Source organism: Geotrypetes seraphini, chromosome 2, assembly GCF_902459505.1.
Source record: "Geotrypetes seraphini chromosome 2, aGeoSer1.1, whole genome shotgun sequence".
Lineage (NCBI taxonomy): Eukaryota > Metazoa > Chordata > Amphibia > Gymnophiona > Dermophiidae > Geotrypetes > Geotrypetes seraphini.
The window spans coordinates 501,051,104-501,065,176 of NC_047085.1; the positions used below are offsets into that span (position 1 = coordinate 501,051,104).

The 14,073-nt window shown below is 45.2% G+C and overlaps 1 protein-coding gene across 7 annotated transcripts in view; it reads right to left on the reverse strand.

The window, feature by feature from the left end:
• The window catches only part of ATG9B (autophagy related 9B), a 136,048-nt gene that overhangs the window by 76,258 nt on the left and 45,717 nt on the right, over positions 1–14,073 (reverse strand). For all 7 annotated transcript variants that reach the window (XM_033932088.1, XM_033932087.1, XM_033932091.1 and 4 more), the window contains 4 exons: positions 9,833–9,976; positions 8,825–8,868; positions 6,030–6,094; positions 5,118–5,285 (listed from right to left, as the gene is read on the reverse strand). In XM_033932088.1, the coding sequence (XP_033787979.1) occupies positions 5,118–5,285; positions 6,030–6,094; positions 8,825–8,868; positions 9,833–9,941 (386 nt within the window). In that variant the 5' untranslated portion in view covers positions 9,942–9,976. The remainder of the gene's footprint in view (positions 1–5,117; positions 5,286–6,029; positions 6,095–8,824; positions 8,869–9,832; positions 9,977–14,073) is intronic.

Below are 14,073 nucleotides of genomic sequence, written 5' to 3' on the forward strand. Positions count from 1 at the left end.
GAATAAAACCCCTGTCCCCGTTGTACAGGGGGTACCGGCTCCACCGCCCGAAGGCTCAACAAGGCCCTGGCTTCCGAGAGGAGAAGAGGAAGTTGGGCTCGGTTGGAAAGAGACGCGCCGGGTGGATTGTCCGGCGGCGTAGTCATGAAGTTTAGTGAGTAACCCTCCGAGATGACACGGAGTACCCAAGCGTCCGAAGTGATCAGAGTCTAGGCCGAAAAAAAGGTCCGTAACCGGCCCCCGATGGGAAGCGGGTTCGGTGACAGCGCGGAGGGGGCCCGCCCCCATCCGCTCAGCGCGTCAAAAAGACGGCGCCGGCTTGAACGCCCCGGGCGCCTGAGGCATCTGGTGTGATGCCCTGGCCTGCTGAGGGGGATGCCGGGGAGGAGGCCTAGAGAACGCCGGTGTAGACTTCTGCGGGTAGCGCTGCGGCGGAGGTCTGTACAGCTTCGGATTCGCCACCCTGGGTTTGGGACGGACCAAGGAGGCGATAGAGCGCTCATGCTCGGCTAGGCGTTTAGTAGCCGCCTCCAGGGACTCATCAAAAAGTTCCGAGCCCACACACGGCAAATTGGCCAGGCGCTCCTGCAAATTCGGGTCCATATCCACCGTGCGCAGCCACGCTAGACGGCACATAGCCACCGCAAAGGCGGAGACCCGGGATGACAACTCAAAGGCGTCATAGATGGCATGAAAGAGATACAGGCGCAGCTGGGACAAGGTGTTCATGAACTTGCCAAAGTCACTCTTACGCGAATCCGGCATGACCCCGTGATAACGGGGCATCGCCTTCACCATCTGCCGCAGATAGGAAGAGAAGGTGAAAGCATAGTTAAGCACACGGTTAGCCATCATCGAATTGTGGTAGAGGCAGCGCCCAAACTTATCCAGGGTCCGCCTCTCCCGCCCGGGCGGGACCGCTGCGGTGACTCGAGAAGGCTGAGATTTCTTCAAAGCCGACTCCACCAGCAACGACGGGGACCGTGCGGTACTTCGACTCCATTTTCGAGGGGACCGCCGTGACAGCATAAGGGGAGTCCAAGTTCCACAAGAATGTCTGATGAAGGATCTTGTGGGGGAGATGGCAAATCCTGTTCCTCCAGAAACTCCTTTGAATATTGGGACCCTGACAAAAGGTCGAGATCCAAGGCCTTCCCCATATCAATAACAAACCTCGAGAAAGAAGAGGGCCTCGAGGGAGGGGAAGGGGATCGAGAGGCCCGTGCCGCCAAGAAAGACGGGGAAGCCTCACGGGAGTACCTGGGTTCCCGACCGGTGCCAGACTCCGAGCCCCAGGAAGCCACACCAAAAGACTTCGTCGGGGTCGGAGATCTCCGATGCCCCAAAGAACCCCTCGGAGAAGTCCCCGGGGTACGAGGCACCGAGGCGAGCTCCAACCTCCTCGGGGAGGAGTCCCTCGATCCCTTCCCCGAAGAGGAACGCAAAAGCCTCAGATTATCCAGGCGGAGCTCCGAGACCCTCAGAGTCTCCGCTCCCCGGGTCGGCGAGGAGCGACCGCGCCGCCGGGGCGACCCTCGATGGCGCTTGGGCTTTCGGGCCCGGCGCTTCGCCCGAGGCCGACCCGAGGGTGAGGATCCGCGGGAGGACCTCGACAAGGAAGAGGAAGAGGAAATCCTGCGAACCCGGCGCACCTTGTCCCGAGGCCGCACACTCCGCTCAGGCTGGTCGACTACCGAGGTCGAGGGCAAGGTCGGGGTCGAGGCCGGGACCACCACTGGTACCGAGGTCGGGGCCGAGGCCGAGGCTGCCGAGGTCGAAGCCGGCTGCAGGTGTGCCAGGGCGCAGGACAGCTCCGAGGCGATAAGCGCTCAGAGCATGTCCTGAAATACGGGAACGGCAATCATGGACGGCATGTCCGTGGCCAGCGGGTGCTCCCTCGAAGGCGACCTCGGGATCGAGTATTCCTGCGGGGCACCCGACTTCGACGCCCGGGGCGGGGCCGAGGACGACCCACCCGCCCCCGTCGAGGAGCCCGAGGATGGCTTCTTCGAAGACCCTGGAGTAGAGGAAGGAAGCGGGGACTTACCAAGGGTCGGCTTCGAGGACGCAGGCTTCGACGAGGAAGGCATCCGCGGCAAGGTCGAGGGAGTCGAGGCCGAGGTCAAGGCCGGGGCCGAAGCCGAGGCCGACGTCGAGGCCTTCCCCGCCGCGGGGTCCACACTGAAGAGCTCCGCCATGCGGGCACGTCGGCGGCGGAGAGCTCTAGGTTGGAACGTGGAGCACCGAGTGCAGGAGTCAGTCGGGTGATCCGCACCCAGGCAAACCAAGCACCACCGGTGGGGATCGGTGATAGAAAGTAACCGATCGCACCGGGTGCACTTTTTAAAGCCCGTCAAGGGATGGGATATGAACACAAAAAACGGCCCGGGAACGAACGAGGTCCCGCGACCGCGGCTCCCGGGAGCCCCCGGAACCGAACGAAAAACTTTTTTTTTTGACGGATTCAAACACGCGACGAAAGAAAATAATAAACAAAGCACAGCGACCGAGAAAAATAACCCAGCCGCGGTGGCAGAAGGCAAAAAGGTACGGAGCACAAAATCAACAGGGCTTCTGGCTCCGCGGAAGAAACAGAACTGAGGACCACGAGGTGGGGATGCGCCCTCTAGTGGGCAAGAAGGCATGCACATGCGTGGTGCAGCCTAGCAAGCTTGAAACTTCAATCAAGTTTGCTTGAAAAGCTGTCCGCGCTGGGGCTCCGCAGATGACGTCACTCACATGTGAGAATATGCTGCCTGCTTGTCCTGGGATAAACCCTCCTTTGTCCGAGGTACATAACTTAGATTGTGAGTCCACTAGGGACAGAAAAAGTACCTGCCTAAAGTAGATGCAAACCACTTTGGACTGCACCCACAGAAAAGTCGGAATATCACATCCATGACCTTTTAACCACTCCCTCCCCCTGCTGAAAGGACTATTAGATATGAAAACAGATGGAGTGAGGTCTTGGGTTCAAGGCCACAAAACCATGTTCTTTCTAGAAGAACAAAAACAAGGAAGGGCAAAACTATTTTGAAGGATAATAATCAATGTGTGTGTGTATATATATATATATATATATATATATATATATATATATATATATATATATAGAGTTCCATATCTGCAGAACACCAACTACAGCCAAATCTCTCCTGTATTGACTCAGCCTACATAGCCAGATATCTGAATTTACTACCCCTTGACTGACAGATAACTGGGATCATTGCACAGAGAAAGTCTGAACCTGTCCATGAGGGATCCATAAGTCCCTGTATATCCATAAGAATTGCCATACTGGGACAGACCGAAGGTCCATCAAGCCCAGTATCCTGTTTCCCAACAGAGGCCAACCCAGGTCCCAAGTACCTAGCTAGATCCCAAGTAGCAAAACAAATTCTATGCTGCTCATCATAGGAATAAGCAGTGGATTTCCCCAAGACATCTCAATAATGGCCTATGCTGGAGTGTCTATTACACTGGGCTCAAAATTGTTAGGCTACAGCTTAAATACTGTCATAAAGGCCCTCAGAAGTGTCTTGCTGGAACTGTGGAAATGATATGCTGCACTGCACCACACCGCTGAAGAGGTACAAACCCATAGCTCTCCAACTGCTGAATGCCTCCCCTCTGTGCCAACAAACGACTCCTGCTCTTTTCAGGCAAAACAACACCACTGCACTTTCCCCAAACTGGTAAACAGAAGTGTCGCTTCCAACATGAACTTCAGAAAGAAGTGGGAGGGAGGCATCGGCAACTCCATCCCAGTACCGCTGCTCCTATAAACTGATTCCTTCGCTCTTTAGGAGTAAGGGCTTGGCAACTAACCAGAGCTCCCTCCTGGAAGAACTACCCCTGAGAGTGACTTCTCTTACTTCTGTTTTGTTTTGTTTTTTTCTATTTATTTAAAAAGACATGAAAGGACTCTGTGAGGTAGTCTACAAGACTCTACCCCCTGGATACTCTCTTACAATGTCAGAGCCACCTTAACATAGAAGGCTCCTCCTTAGGGGGATGTGACATAGGAAAGAGTCAGGGAAGCAGCTACCAGGAAGTATAAGAGACAGCGCCAGAACTAGGTTAGAGAAGCCCAGAGGGAGAAGGAGGAAGAAGTGGCTCTAGCATACTCCTTAACTACAACCATTAGAGATTCTGCTTGGCCAAGGTAAGCCAAATCTTTTCTTGCCAAATACTTGGGAACCTAAATCTTAGATCTGGCTAGGACCAGACCTTGTTACCTAGCTGGAGGAAGACTGTGTTTGGGGCATGGTTGTTACAAACCATGGTCCATGTCTTGGGTCCTGACAGCCACAGGCCCACCTCAGAACTTCTGAACCAAAAAACTATTCATTGTATGCTTGACCCTATGAAGTTTTCTTTACTTTCTGTGCCGGCCCAGACCCCATCCCACTCACGCTGTTACAAACTCAAACAATTCCCAGACACAAGAGAGCTGGAAGAGGAGGAGGACCAGTTCTCCAGCTGGGCCCAGGAGTAACTTCACAAGCCCAGACTACATGGGACATCCATGATCATCTGATGGAGACAGAGAATACCGAGTAGCTATGGCTCCATGGAACCTCTTATAGAAGAAAGCTCACAGCTTTAGGCTCTGTCTCCACTTGCTGACTGACAGACATAACCCATGGGTTCAGGAATGGTCTGGTAGGTTGAAAAGATATGAAGAGATAGGACAGTAATCTTGAATATAGGACAATATTCCATACACAGTCTCTTTTGAGATCCAAATTGCAAAGAGTTTTCAAGCTGAACAAATATCCTCATCTCTAATTAGATTCACAAACTGCACATCCTTAAATCCATAGCAAACAAAAAGCTGAATCCTAACAAATATAGAAAAACACAGAGAAGGATGCCTCTGGGAGCAGCAGTGTAGCACTGTACATATACAAAAGTGAAACACTTCATGGAAGCAGGGAAGCTGGGGGACAGGATACCCTCAAGGGCAGTAGTGCACCATTACACAAGGACAGCACACTCCTGTGGTACAGCAGTGTGGTACTCCTAGGAGTAGGATATTTCCAGAAGCAATGGGTAGTATACTCCTGTAGGAATTTTTCAGGAATATAAGAAATACATCATAGGGGACAGCTTACCTCTGAGCACACTGAGGTGCTGGTAGGATGGCATCTGTTAGTGTTACTTTATTTCTCTCTGGAGAAGTGGAGGAGTGTGTGTGATTCACTGCCTTGTTTGCAAAGAGCACATCATATTCCACACAGTGAAAGAGGAAGGTAGTGAATGTCACAACAAACAGAAACTGCCTGTATGGGAAAGAAAGCACCCCCCAGCAAAAACAAAGTAGTAAGTCAGAGAGAAGACAATGCCCTCACCTTCCCCATCAAATACATACACAGAGATGAGCAGGAGGAGACAGAGCTCTCCCTTCCAAAAATAAATGAATGAGTCAGCACATTTTTTTAAACATGGCTGTGGTGCTTTAAAAACCGCATGTATGTGTAATGTACTGACCACCAATGGTTTGCTTTAGGACCACTAGGTCTGACTATTAGCCCAACAGAACATTAAGACAACAGATCCCTCTAGCCTGCTCATTTTCACTTCCTGTTAGAGTACAGTCAAACCTCTATTTGCGAGTAACCCGGTTTGCGAGTGTTTTGCAAGACGAGCAAAACATTCTCACAAAACTTGTCTCGCAAACCGAGTGTTGACTCAATTTGCGAGCACTCCCTCCCCCCCGATAACCGGCATCACTCCCCCCCGCACGCAAAGGCACTCCGCTCGAACCCCCCCCTCCCCCGTGCGAACCACCTTCTCCCCCCCCCCCCGTCTGGCACTGGCACGCAGCCCACAGGATGTGCTGGTGCCGCTAGAAGATCTCCGAGAATCTCGGTGAGAGGGAGAATTAGAAGGCCTTGAGCATGCACAGATGCTCTGAACTACTTCAACAAAGGAGAATACACAACTACACAAAATTTCCTCTTGAAGCCCTTTCATGATGGACTAACATTGATATTTACAGTGCAAAAAAATTGAAGAATACTTACACCAGTTCAAAGAAGTCTGACAGCAGCATACAGGAAAACCCATTCTTCTGATGGAAATGATAGATGTGCAAAAATCAAGGAATAATACAAGAACTAGATAAGAATGTCACTGGTGTAACATCAGCCTGTGCTAGGAAATAGATGCATATACTTGTGTAACAGATTAACAGAACAAATGATCGTGCAACTGTAGAAATGTACAAGGATTGCAATGCATATGAGAGGTGTGTGAACCAGCAGAGGTACAAACAAAGCACTAGCAATGTGATAGAAAGTTTAAGCTAGAACACAGAAGGTGACAGTAAAGTGTGTGCACATATGGTTCTGGCCATGGGATTTAGGTTTACCCCGTTAGAAGTCAGAAACCTTAACCTCATGGTTTCTGGGCCTGGTACGACTACCACACAGGGAAACTGGGCTTGAAAAATGACCTAGCAAGTGCTAGACAGGCAGACATTATTTTGATTTGCTCCTCCCACTCAATGTGGATTAGGGCTGCAAGGGAAACATGGAAAGGCTACTACAGGCTTTTGCTGAAGGCCAGCAGTTGCCACAAAAAGTGGTGCAAAGCTTCCCAAAGATCTCTAGAGCAGGGATCTCAAAGTCCCTCCTTGAGGGCCACAATCCAGTCGGGTTTTCAGGATTTCCCCAATGAATATTAATACAGCCATGACTCTCACTGGCTCCCAATACAAGCAACAGTACACTTCAAATTCTACCGCCTACTAACTATTAAAGCTATTAACGGAGAAAGCCCAACCTACTGGAATAACCGACTAACCCAATCCACCGCAACCAGGCACAGGAGAACCCACCCACTATTCACACACCCACCAACCAAAAATGTTAAACGAGGAAAATTATGTGACAACCTAATAGCCACCAAAGCAGCTAAACTGGACAGACAAATCACCATTCTGTTGTCATTGACCACAGACTACAAAACTTTCAAGAAAGATACTAAAACCCTACTCTTCAAAAAATACATAAAACCTATCTAACACGGCCAGCTCCTACCCAAACCCCACCTACCCTCTCTATGTCCTTAATATACTCTAATATGCCCCCAACTACCCAACTAATGATAAATGCCTCTATTTATCCAACACTTACCACTTTAAGATCTCGTCAACTCTCTGGTAATTCTTATTACCCAAACATTTATCACCTTAAGATCTCGATAACTCTTTGGTAATTCATATGTAACTCTTACGACTTGCTATTCCTGTAAACTTTTATGTAATTTCTGAATACTTTTATGTAATCCGCCTTGAACCACAAGGTATTGGCAGAATAGAAATCACTAATGTAATGTAATGAATATGCATGAGATCTATGTGCATGCACTGCTTTCAATGCATATTCATTGGGGAAATCCTGAAAACCTGACTGGATTGCGGCCCTCAAGGAGGAACTTTGAGATCCCTGCTCTAGAGGAACAACAGAATTCCCTGGTTCAGGTGATACAAGTATTGCAGGCACCCAAACCTACAAACTCCAGTTCAGGTGTTACTGAAGATGGTACCAGAATTATTTTTTGACAAACTATGAGAACACTGCTTGCCTAAATAGCGTATAGATCATTTCTAGTCTGCCTTTTGCAAAGGTGGATTACGATGAATGAGACAGTGATCAAGTTCATGAACAGGTCTATATGTGTGCGATACCACATGAAAAATGTGCACAACAACAGAGAGACAGTGTTACAATACATAGTCGTGAATCTTAAGAGAGACCGCTTAAGACACACAGCAAAAGTATTAGAATCAAGACTACGAGTACGATTGTACAAGGTAGGAGAGAGATGGCTATACATGTGTGTCCTGCATGTCACACTAACCTAAAGCTGATAAATATATCTAGGTATTCAGGAGTCAGTTTCAGTTTTATCTGACATACTACTTAATCATGCAAAAATCTAAGCAGTTGACAATAAAATAAAGGTAAATAATAAAAGATAAGAAGAACAAATCTAATCTAATCTAATCAAATCCTTAGGTTTGTATACCGCATCATCTCCACGTTCGTAGAGCTCGACGCGGTTAACAGTAGGAGAAATAGGAAGGAACTACAACAGAGGGTTAGAGGTAGAAGTGTGAAGAAAATTTAGAGGACTTGGGATGCCAAGATATAAGAGTTTCCTTGATTCCTAAGTTGGAGGGAGACTTACATTTTTTGAGAAAAGCCAGGTTTTCAGATGTTTGCGGAAAACTTGGAGAGAGCTCAAGTTCCGAAGACAGGAGGTAAGGTTGTTCCAGAGCTCGGTGATTTTGAAGTGGAGGGAGGTCCCTAGCTTTCCTGTGTGGGAAATGCCTTTTAGCAAGGGGAAGGATAGTTTTAATTTGTGGGAGGATCTGGTGGTATTAGGGTTTGAGGAATTCCAAGAAAAAGGGATAAAGGGAGGGAGGATACCATATAGGATTTTGAAAGTTAAACAAAGTAATCAAAGGGAGGGGGAATACTCTGACGAGGCTGATAATCCTTCCAAGTATCCAGCCCTAAATGGCCACACTAAAAGCAGGCAAAATGATAGGATTTGAGACCACAAAGGCCAGAAGGAGTGGAGGGGGGGTTGCATAATGCATATTTATGGTGATGCATATTTATTTACCTCACACTTGATAAAATCAAGGTAGTGACAACACAGATAAAAGCTATACAATTAATACATATTTAAGAGAAAGAAACGCCTGAAAAGCAGGAGTGCGAGCGACTCCTCCCATTCCTGAATGGCAGGCTGATGTGTATCCCCCTCAGCCCCTTCCATCTCAATGCATTAGAAATTCAAAGGATATTTTAGTGAAGAAGTTGTCCAAGTTCTTAATGTGATGCCAGGAATCTGCCAAACAATTCAGAGTATTACTGTAAGTTAAACAGAGAAGCTCATAGCAGAACTTCAGATAGTCCAAGGCAGCTTGGTCTTCAGAAGATGGCTTCAAACACAAGCCAGGCCTCTAGAGCAGGGGTCTCCAAAGTCCCTCCTTGAGGGCCCCAATCCAGTCAGGTTTTCGGGATTTCCCCAATGAATATGCATGAGATCTATGTGCATGGAAAACCTGACTGGATTGCGGCCCTCGAGGAGGGACTTTGGAGACCCCTGGTCGGAGCATTTAGCACTCCAGGCCATAGTACAGAGGTGTCAAAGTCCCTCCTCGAGGGCCACAATCCAGTCAGGTTTTCGGGATTTCCACAATGAATATGTATGAGATCTATGTGCATGTACTGCTTTCAATGCATATTCATTGGAGAAATCCCGAAAACCTGACTGGATTGCGGCCCTCGAGGTGGGACTTTGGAGACCCCTGGTCGGAGCATTTAGCACTCCAGGCCATAGTACAGAGGTGTCAAAGTCCCTCCTCAAGGGCCGCAATCCAGTCAGGTTTTTGGGATTTCCACAATGAAAATGCATGAGATCTATGTGCATGTACTGCTTTCAATGCATATTCATTAGGGAAATCCCGAAAACCTGACTGGATTGTGGTCCTCGAGGAGGGACTTTGGAAACCCCTGCTCTAGAACTATCCATTCTGGACTTTTCAGTGGAAGGGCCTGCTATGTATGATTGATTGACTTATGTCTTCAGAGTTATGTGCACCAAGGGATGGGCTTACCTTTAAATTCATGCAAACCGTTCTGAGTTCCCCTGGGAAAACGGTATAGAAAATTGTATAAATAAATAACCTAAGGGGGGTAGGATTTTATTGGTGATTTGGTGATGTTTTTATGTTATATTATTGTTTATACTGGAAATTTTCGATAAAAAGAAAACTTAAAAAGTACTTTTTCATCTCTGTTCATTTTACCTTTGAGGCCTTCTGGCACATGTACCAGAAGATCCTCTTCCCCAGGGGGTGAGTCTTCCTCAAAGTCCTCGAGGCGCTGGTACTCACGGTACTGCTCAAGATTTGCCATCTTCAGCGCATTCTCTGCTTAGTCCATGCTCAATACTGCAAGAGGAAGGAAATGTCAGTCAGATCCAGCATGCCTAGATTTGAAATAGGAAGGGCAAATTACTAATATCTGTTGTAATTAAAGCAAAATTGAGGCGCTGGGTGATTATGATTTGCAAATGAGACACATATACAAAGGTGGTTTGAAAAGTTTGGTAAAAAAAAATCCAGTTCAGTCTCATTTCATATCCCAACAGAGGCAAAATAATCCATGGTTTTCCTTGGAATTTAAATTAATCAAGGAACAACTTTGTTCTTCGGAAAGGTGATGGAGACAAGACAAAACCATAAGTAATCTTAATCTTTTATAAGGAACACGCCATTTTCTACAACACAAAAATACTTCAGGCAAAATCCAATTACTACTCTAAAAAAATATCTACGGCAAAAAAACACAGCAACACTTTTTAAGATTATTCATGCTTTGACCTAAAAAAAACACAATAAGCCTGATGGTTTCTCAACTGCCATCAGCTCAATCATTTCAAGCAGCTACTCTACTGGCCACTAATAATCGTTTATAGTAATCCAGCCTCTGAAATAACCAGTGATATCAACTATTGTGAGTAGTCTGGATATTGTATTTGGAAAAAAAACCTTTTATTCCTGTGTTTAAGACGCCTCAGCCCCACCACTCCACCGCAGAAAAGAATTTTTATCACGCGGGAAGCATAGTGTGGTGCTTCATCATTGGCTGTCTATGCTTTAAATTGTTGATATTATCTATCGTGTACTATTTACTTTTAAATCTAATAGTGTTAATCTGACATTTGTGATATTAGTACTAAATGGTAAAAATAGTACTTATCTCAGCCAAACCAAGGGAGCCAGACCCGACATGTTTCGCACAGCAATCGTGCTTTATCAAGGGTCTCCCTGAAACATATAAAATACATGCTGTAATCATTTGCAGAGACAGGGCTGAAATACATAGTCAAAAACTGGGCGGCAGGGGGAGGAGTTTACATTTATAACAACTATTTAAACAGAGATCTGAGGACGCCGCCGCCATCTTTGACTTACTAAATGTTTGGAGTCGGATGACGTTGGCGACCTCGGTAAGTTACTTTGAATTACTTAATAACTTAAGGAGAGGGGGCGGTTTTTGACTATGTATTTCAGCCCTGTCTCTGCAAATGATTACAGCATGTATTTTATATGTTTCAGGGAGACCCTTGATAAAGCACGATTGCTGTGCGAAACATGTCGGGTCTGGCTCCCTTGGTTTGGCTGAGATAAGTACTATTTTTACCATTTAGTACTAATATCACAAATGTCAGATTAACACTATTAGATTTAAAAGTAAATAGTACACGATAGATAATATCAACAATTTAAAGCATAGACAGCCAATGATGAAGCACCACACTATGCTTCCCGCGTGATAAAAATTCTTTTCTGCGGTGGAGTGGTGGGGCTGAGGCGTCTTAAACACAGGAATAAAAGGGTTTTTTTCCAAATACAATATCCAGACTACTCACAATAGTTGATATCAGCTCAATCATTGGCAGATTATTTCTCAGAAAAAAATTTCAAAAATTAGATAATCTCTGCTCACTTAAACACTGCCATTCCATCTTCCCAAAATCTCACATCATCCAGCATATTGTGCTCAAAATGTTCTCGGTTTAGGATTCCTTCATTAATGGAGATACAACAAATTATTAACACTTTGAATATTAAAGGTTCCTGTGCTGAAGTCATCCCCCTCATATTCTGAAGCACCACTTTCCAATATTCGGCCCACATATACTCAATTTCATACAAACTAGTCTTGTTACTAGTACTGTACCTAAGCAATGGAAAAAAGCAATTGTTTTTCCTACAATTAAAGACAACAGTCAGTGCAGCGGAGATTTCCAATTATCGCTCTCTCTCTAATATCCCAATTTTAGCCAAACTTACAGAAAAGATTGTTTTCACCCAACTCTCTGACTTTATTGAACAAACAAATGTCCTCCATCCCAATCAGACCGGTTTCTGTAAATACCACTCAACAGAACTGTCCTTGATAGGGCTGACCATCAATATTATTTACCACCTGGACCATCTTACATCAGTTCTACTTATTTCACTGGATTTATCGTCGGCTTTCGATACTATAGACCACCAATTATTAATTCGCAGGCTTCAGGATATAGGGATCACTGATCAAGTTTTAGACTGGTTCAAATCATACTTTAAAAACCGCTCCTCAAAAGTAATCTTTAATGGTACTTCCCCTTAAACTTTAATGATTTTGGGATCCCTCAAGGTTTCATTTTTTCCCCTATGCTGTTCAATATTTTCCTTGCACCGCTTATCACATTAGGACAATCCATTGGGTTCTCAATTTTCACACGGATGATATCCAACTTGCTCACCCTGTCAATCTTGACGATCCTAACGATATCTTATCCATTAATTAGAAATTGGAACAAGTTAGCGACTGGCTAAGCTCAACTATGCTTGCCCTCAACATTAGTAAAACTAAAGTTATGATCTTTCTGGTTAAGGAAGGCCTTACTCTATCCTGCCCCATAAGTCTAAAACCTGTTTTTATCCAGACAGTCATATCCATTAAGCTTCTCGGTGCTATCTTAGACGGAAAATTCTCATTTCATGAACAAATAAGCTCTGTAGTTAGAAAATGTTTCTATCATCTCCGTATGATAAGATCCCTTGCCACATTACTAGATCAATCGTCATGAAATATTCTCATTCATTCCTTAGTCATTTCATGTTTGGACTATGGCAATTCATTATACAAAGGAATTACAAAGAAAGAAATAAAACGTCTTCAAATCATCCAAAACACCGCTGTAAAAATTATTTCTAAAGCACGTAAATACGATCATGTCACACCCCTTCTGATCAAAGCTCACTGGCTCCCCATTGAGCAACAAATCACTTATAAAATTATGTTACTGACCTTTAAAACAAAAATTGCCGGACAACCAGAATTCATCCAAAAATTGCCGGACAACCAGATTTCATCCACAGGCTATTGATCCCTCACATCACCCATTTACTGTCTATCCCATCACTAAGATACACATTAACACTATCAGCCTGTTTTACAAAGCCGCGCTTGTGGCTGCCGCGTGGCAACAGCCCCGAAGCCCTTTAAATCTCTATGGGCTTCGGGGGCCGTTACCACGCAGCAGCCGCTAGCGCGGCTTTGTAAAACAGGCCCTATGTGTACTAGTATTTTCTCTGTTACGGCCCCTACAATCTGGAATTCGGCACCGAATCACATAAGAGAAATTGCATCCCTCGATAAATGTAAAAGCAGTTTAAAGACCTTTCTTTTTAAAGATGCGTTCGATGTTTGATAGTCCTTTTAATGGCGGTAATGGAAGTTTGTTCCCTTCCATTAGCCTTGTATTTTTAGATAATTTGCCTGTTTCTCCTCCAGTTACCTCACGTATCAGTAAGTCATTGTTTGTCAGTGTGTCCGATTGTTGTTGTACTGAAATTTGTTTTTAATGTATTTTTTATAGTTTCTTTTTTACACAATGTAAAACCACCTTGATATTTGATAAGGCGATATATCAAACTCTTAATAATCCTGAAACCTGATAAACCCAGTTATATTTCTCAACATAGGAGTCTCCATTGAGGACTTAATCCAGCGAGTTTCCAGTTTTTCCTTCCCATCGGAAGAATATGGTTTTGTCAAATTTTTAAAAATGTTTAACTTGATTTTTTATCCAACTTTTCAAATCACCCTTGTATATGAAGAGGTTGATGATCTGCTAGCAGTGCTCAGCATTTTGCTGACCACCGCTGGTGTTATGCCCGGAAATTAAATATCTGGGATCTGACACCGAATTTCAGAGTTTCTGGAGCTGGCTGCATTAGCTGGTCAAGTGTGATATTCAACACTTAACCAGCTACGGGGCACCACAAAAAGACAGGGCTGAATTTTATGCCATCCTGTTTATGTGGTGATCTTGGCTGGTTAAATGCTGAATATCAAAATTAGACTCAAAATAGAAATAAAAATAAATTACATTTGTTTATAAAGAGTATAATGCCTTTCTACATAACACATTCCACCCCACACTAACCTTCCTTCCTAATCCTTTCCTTTCGGGCTGGATATGGCTCAC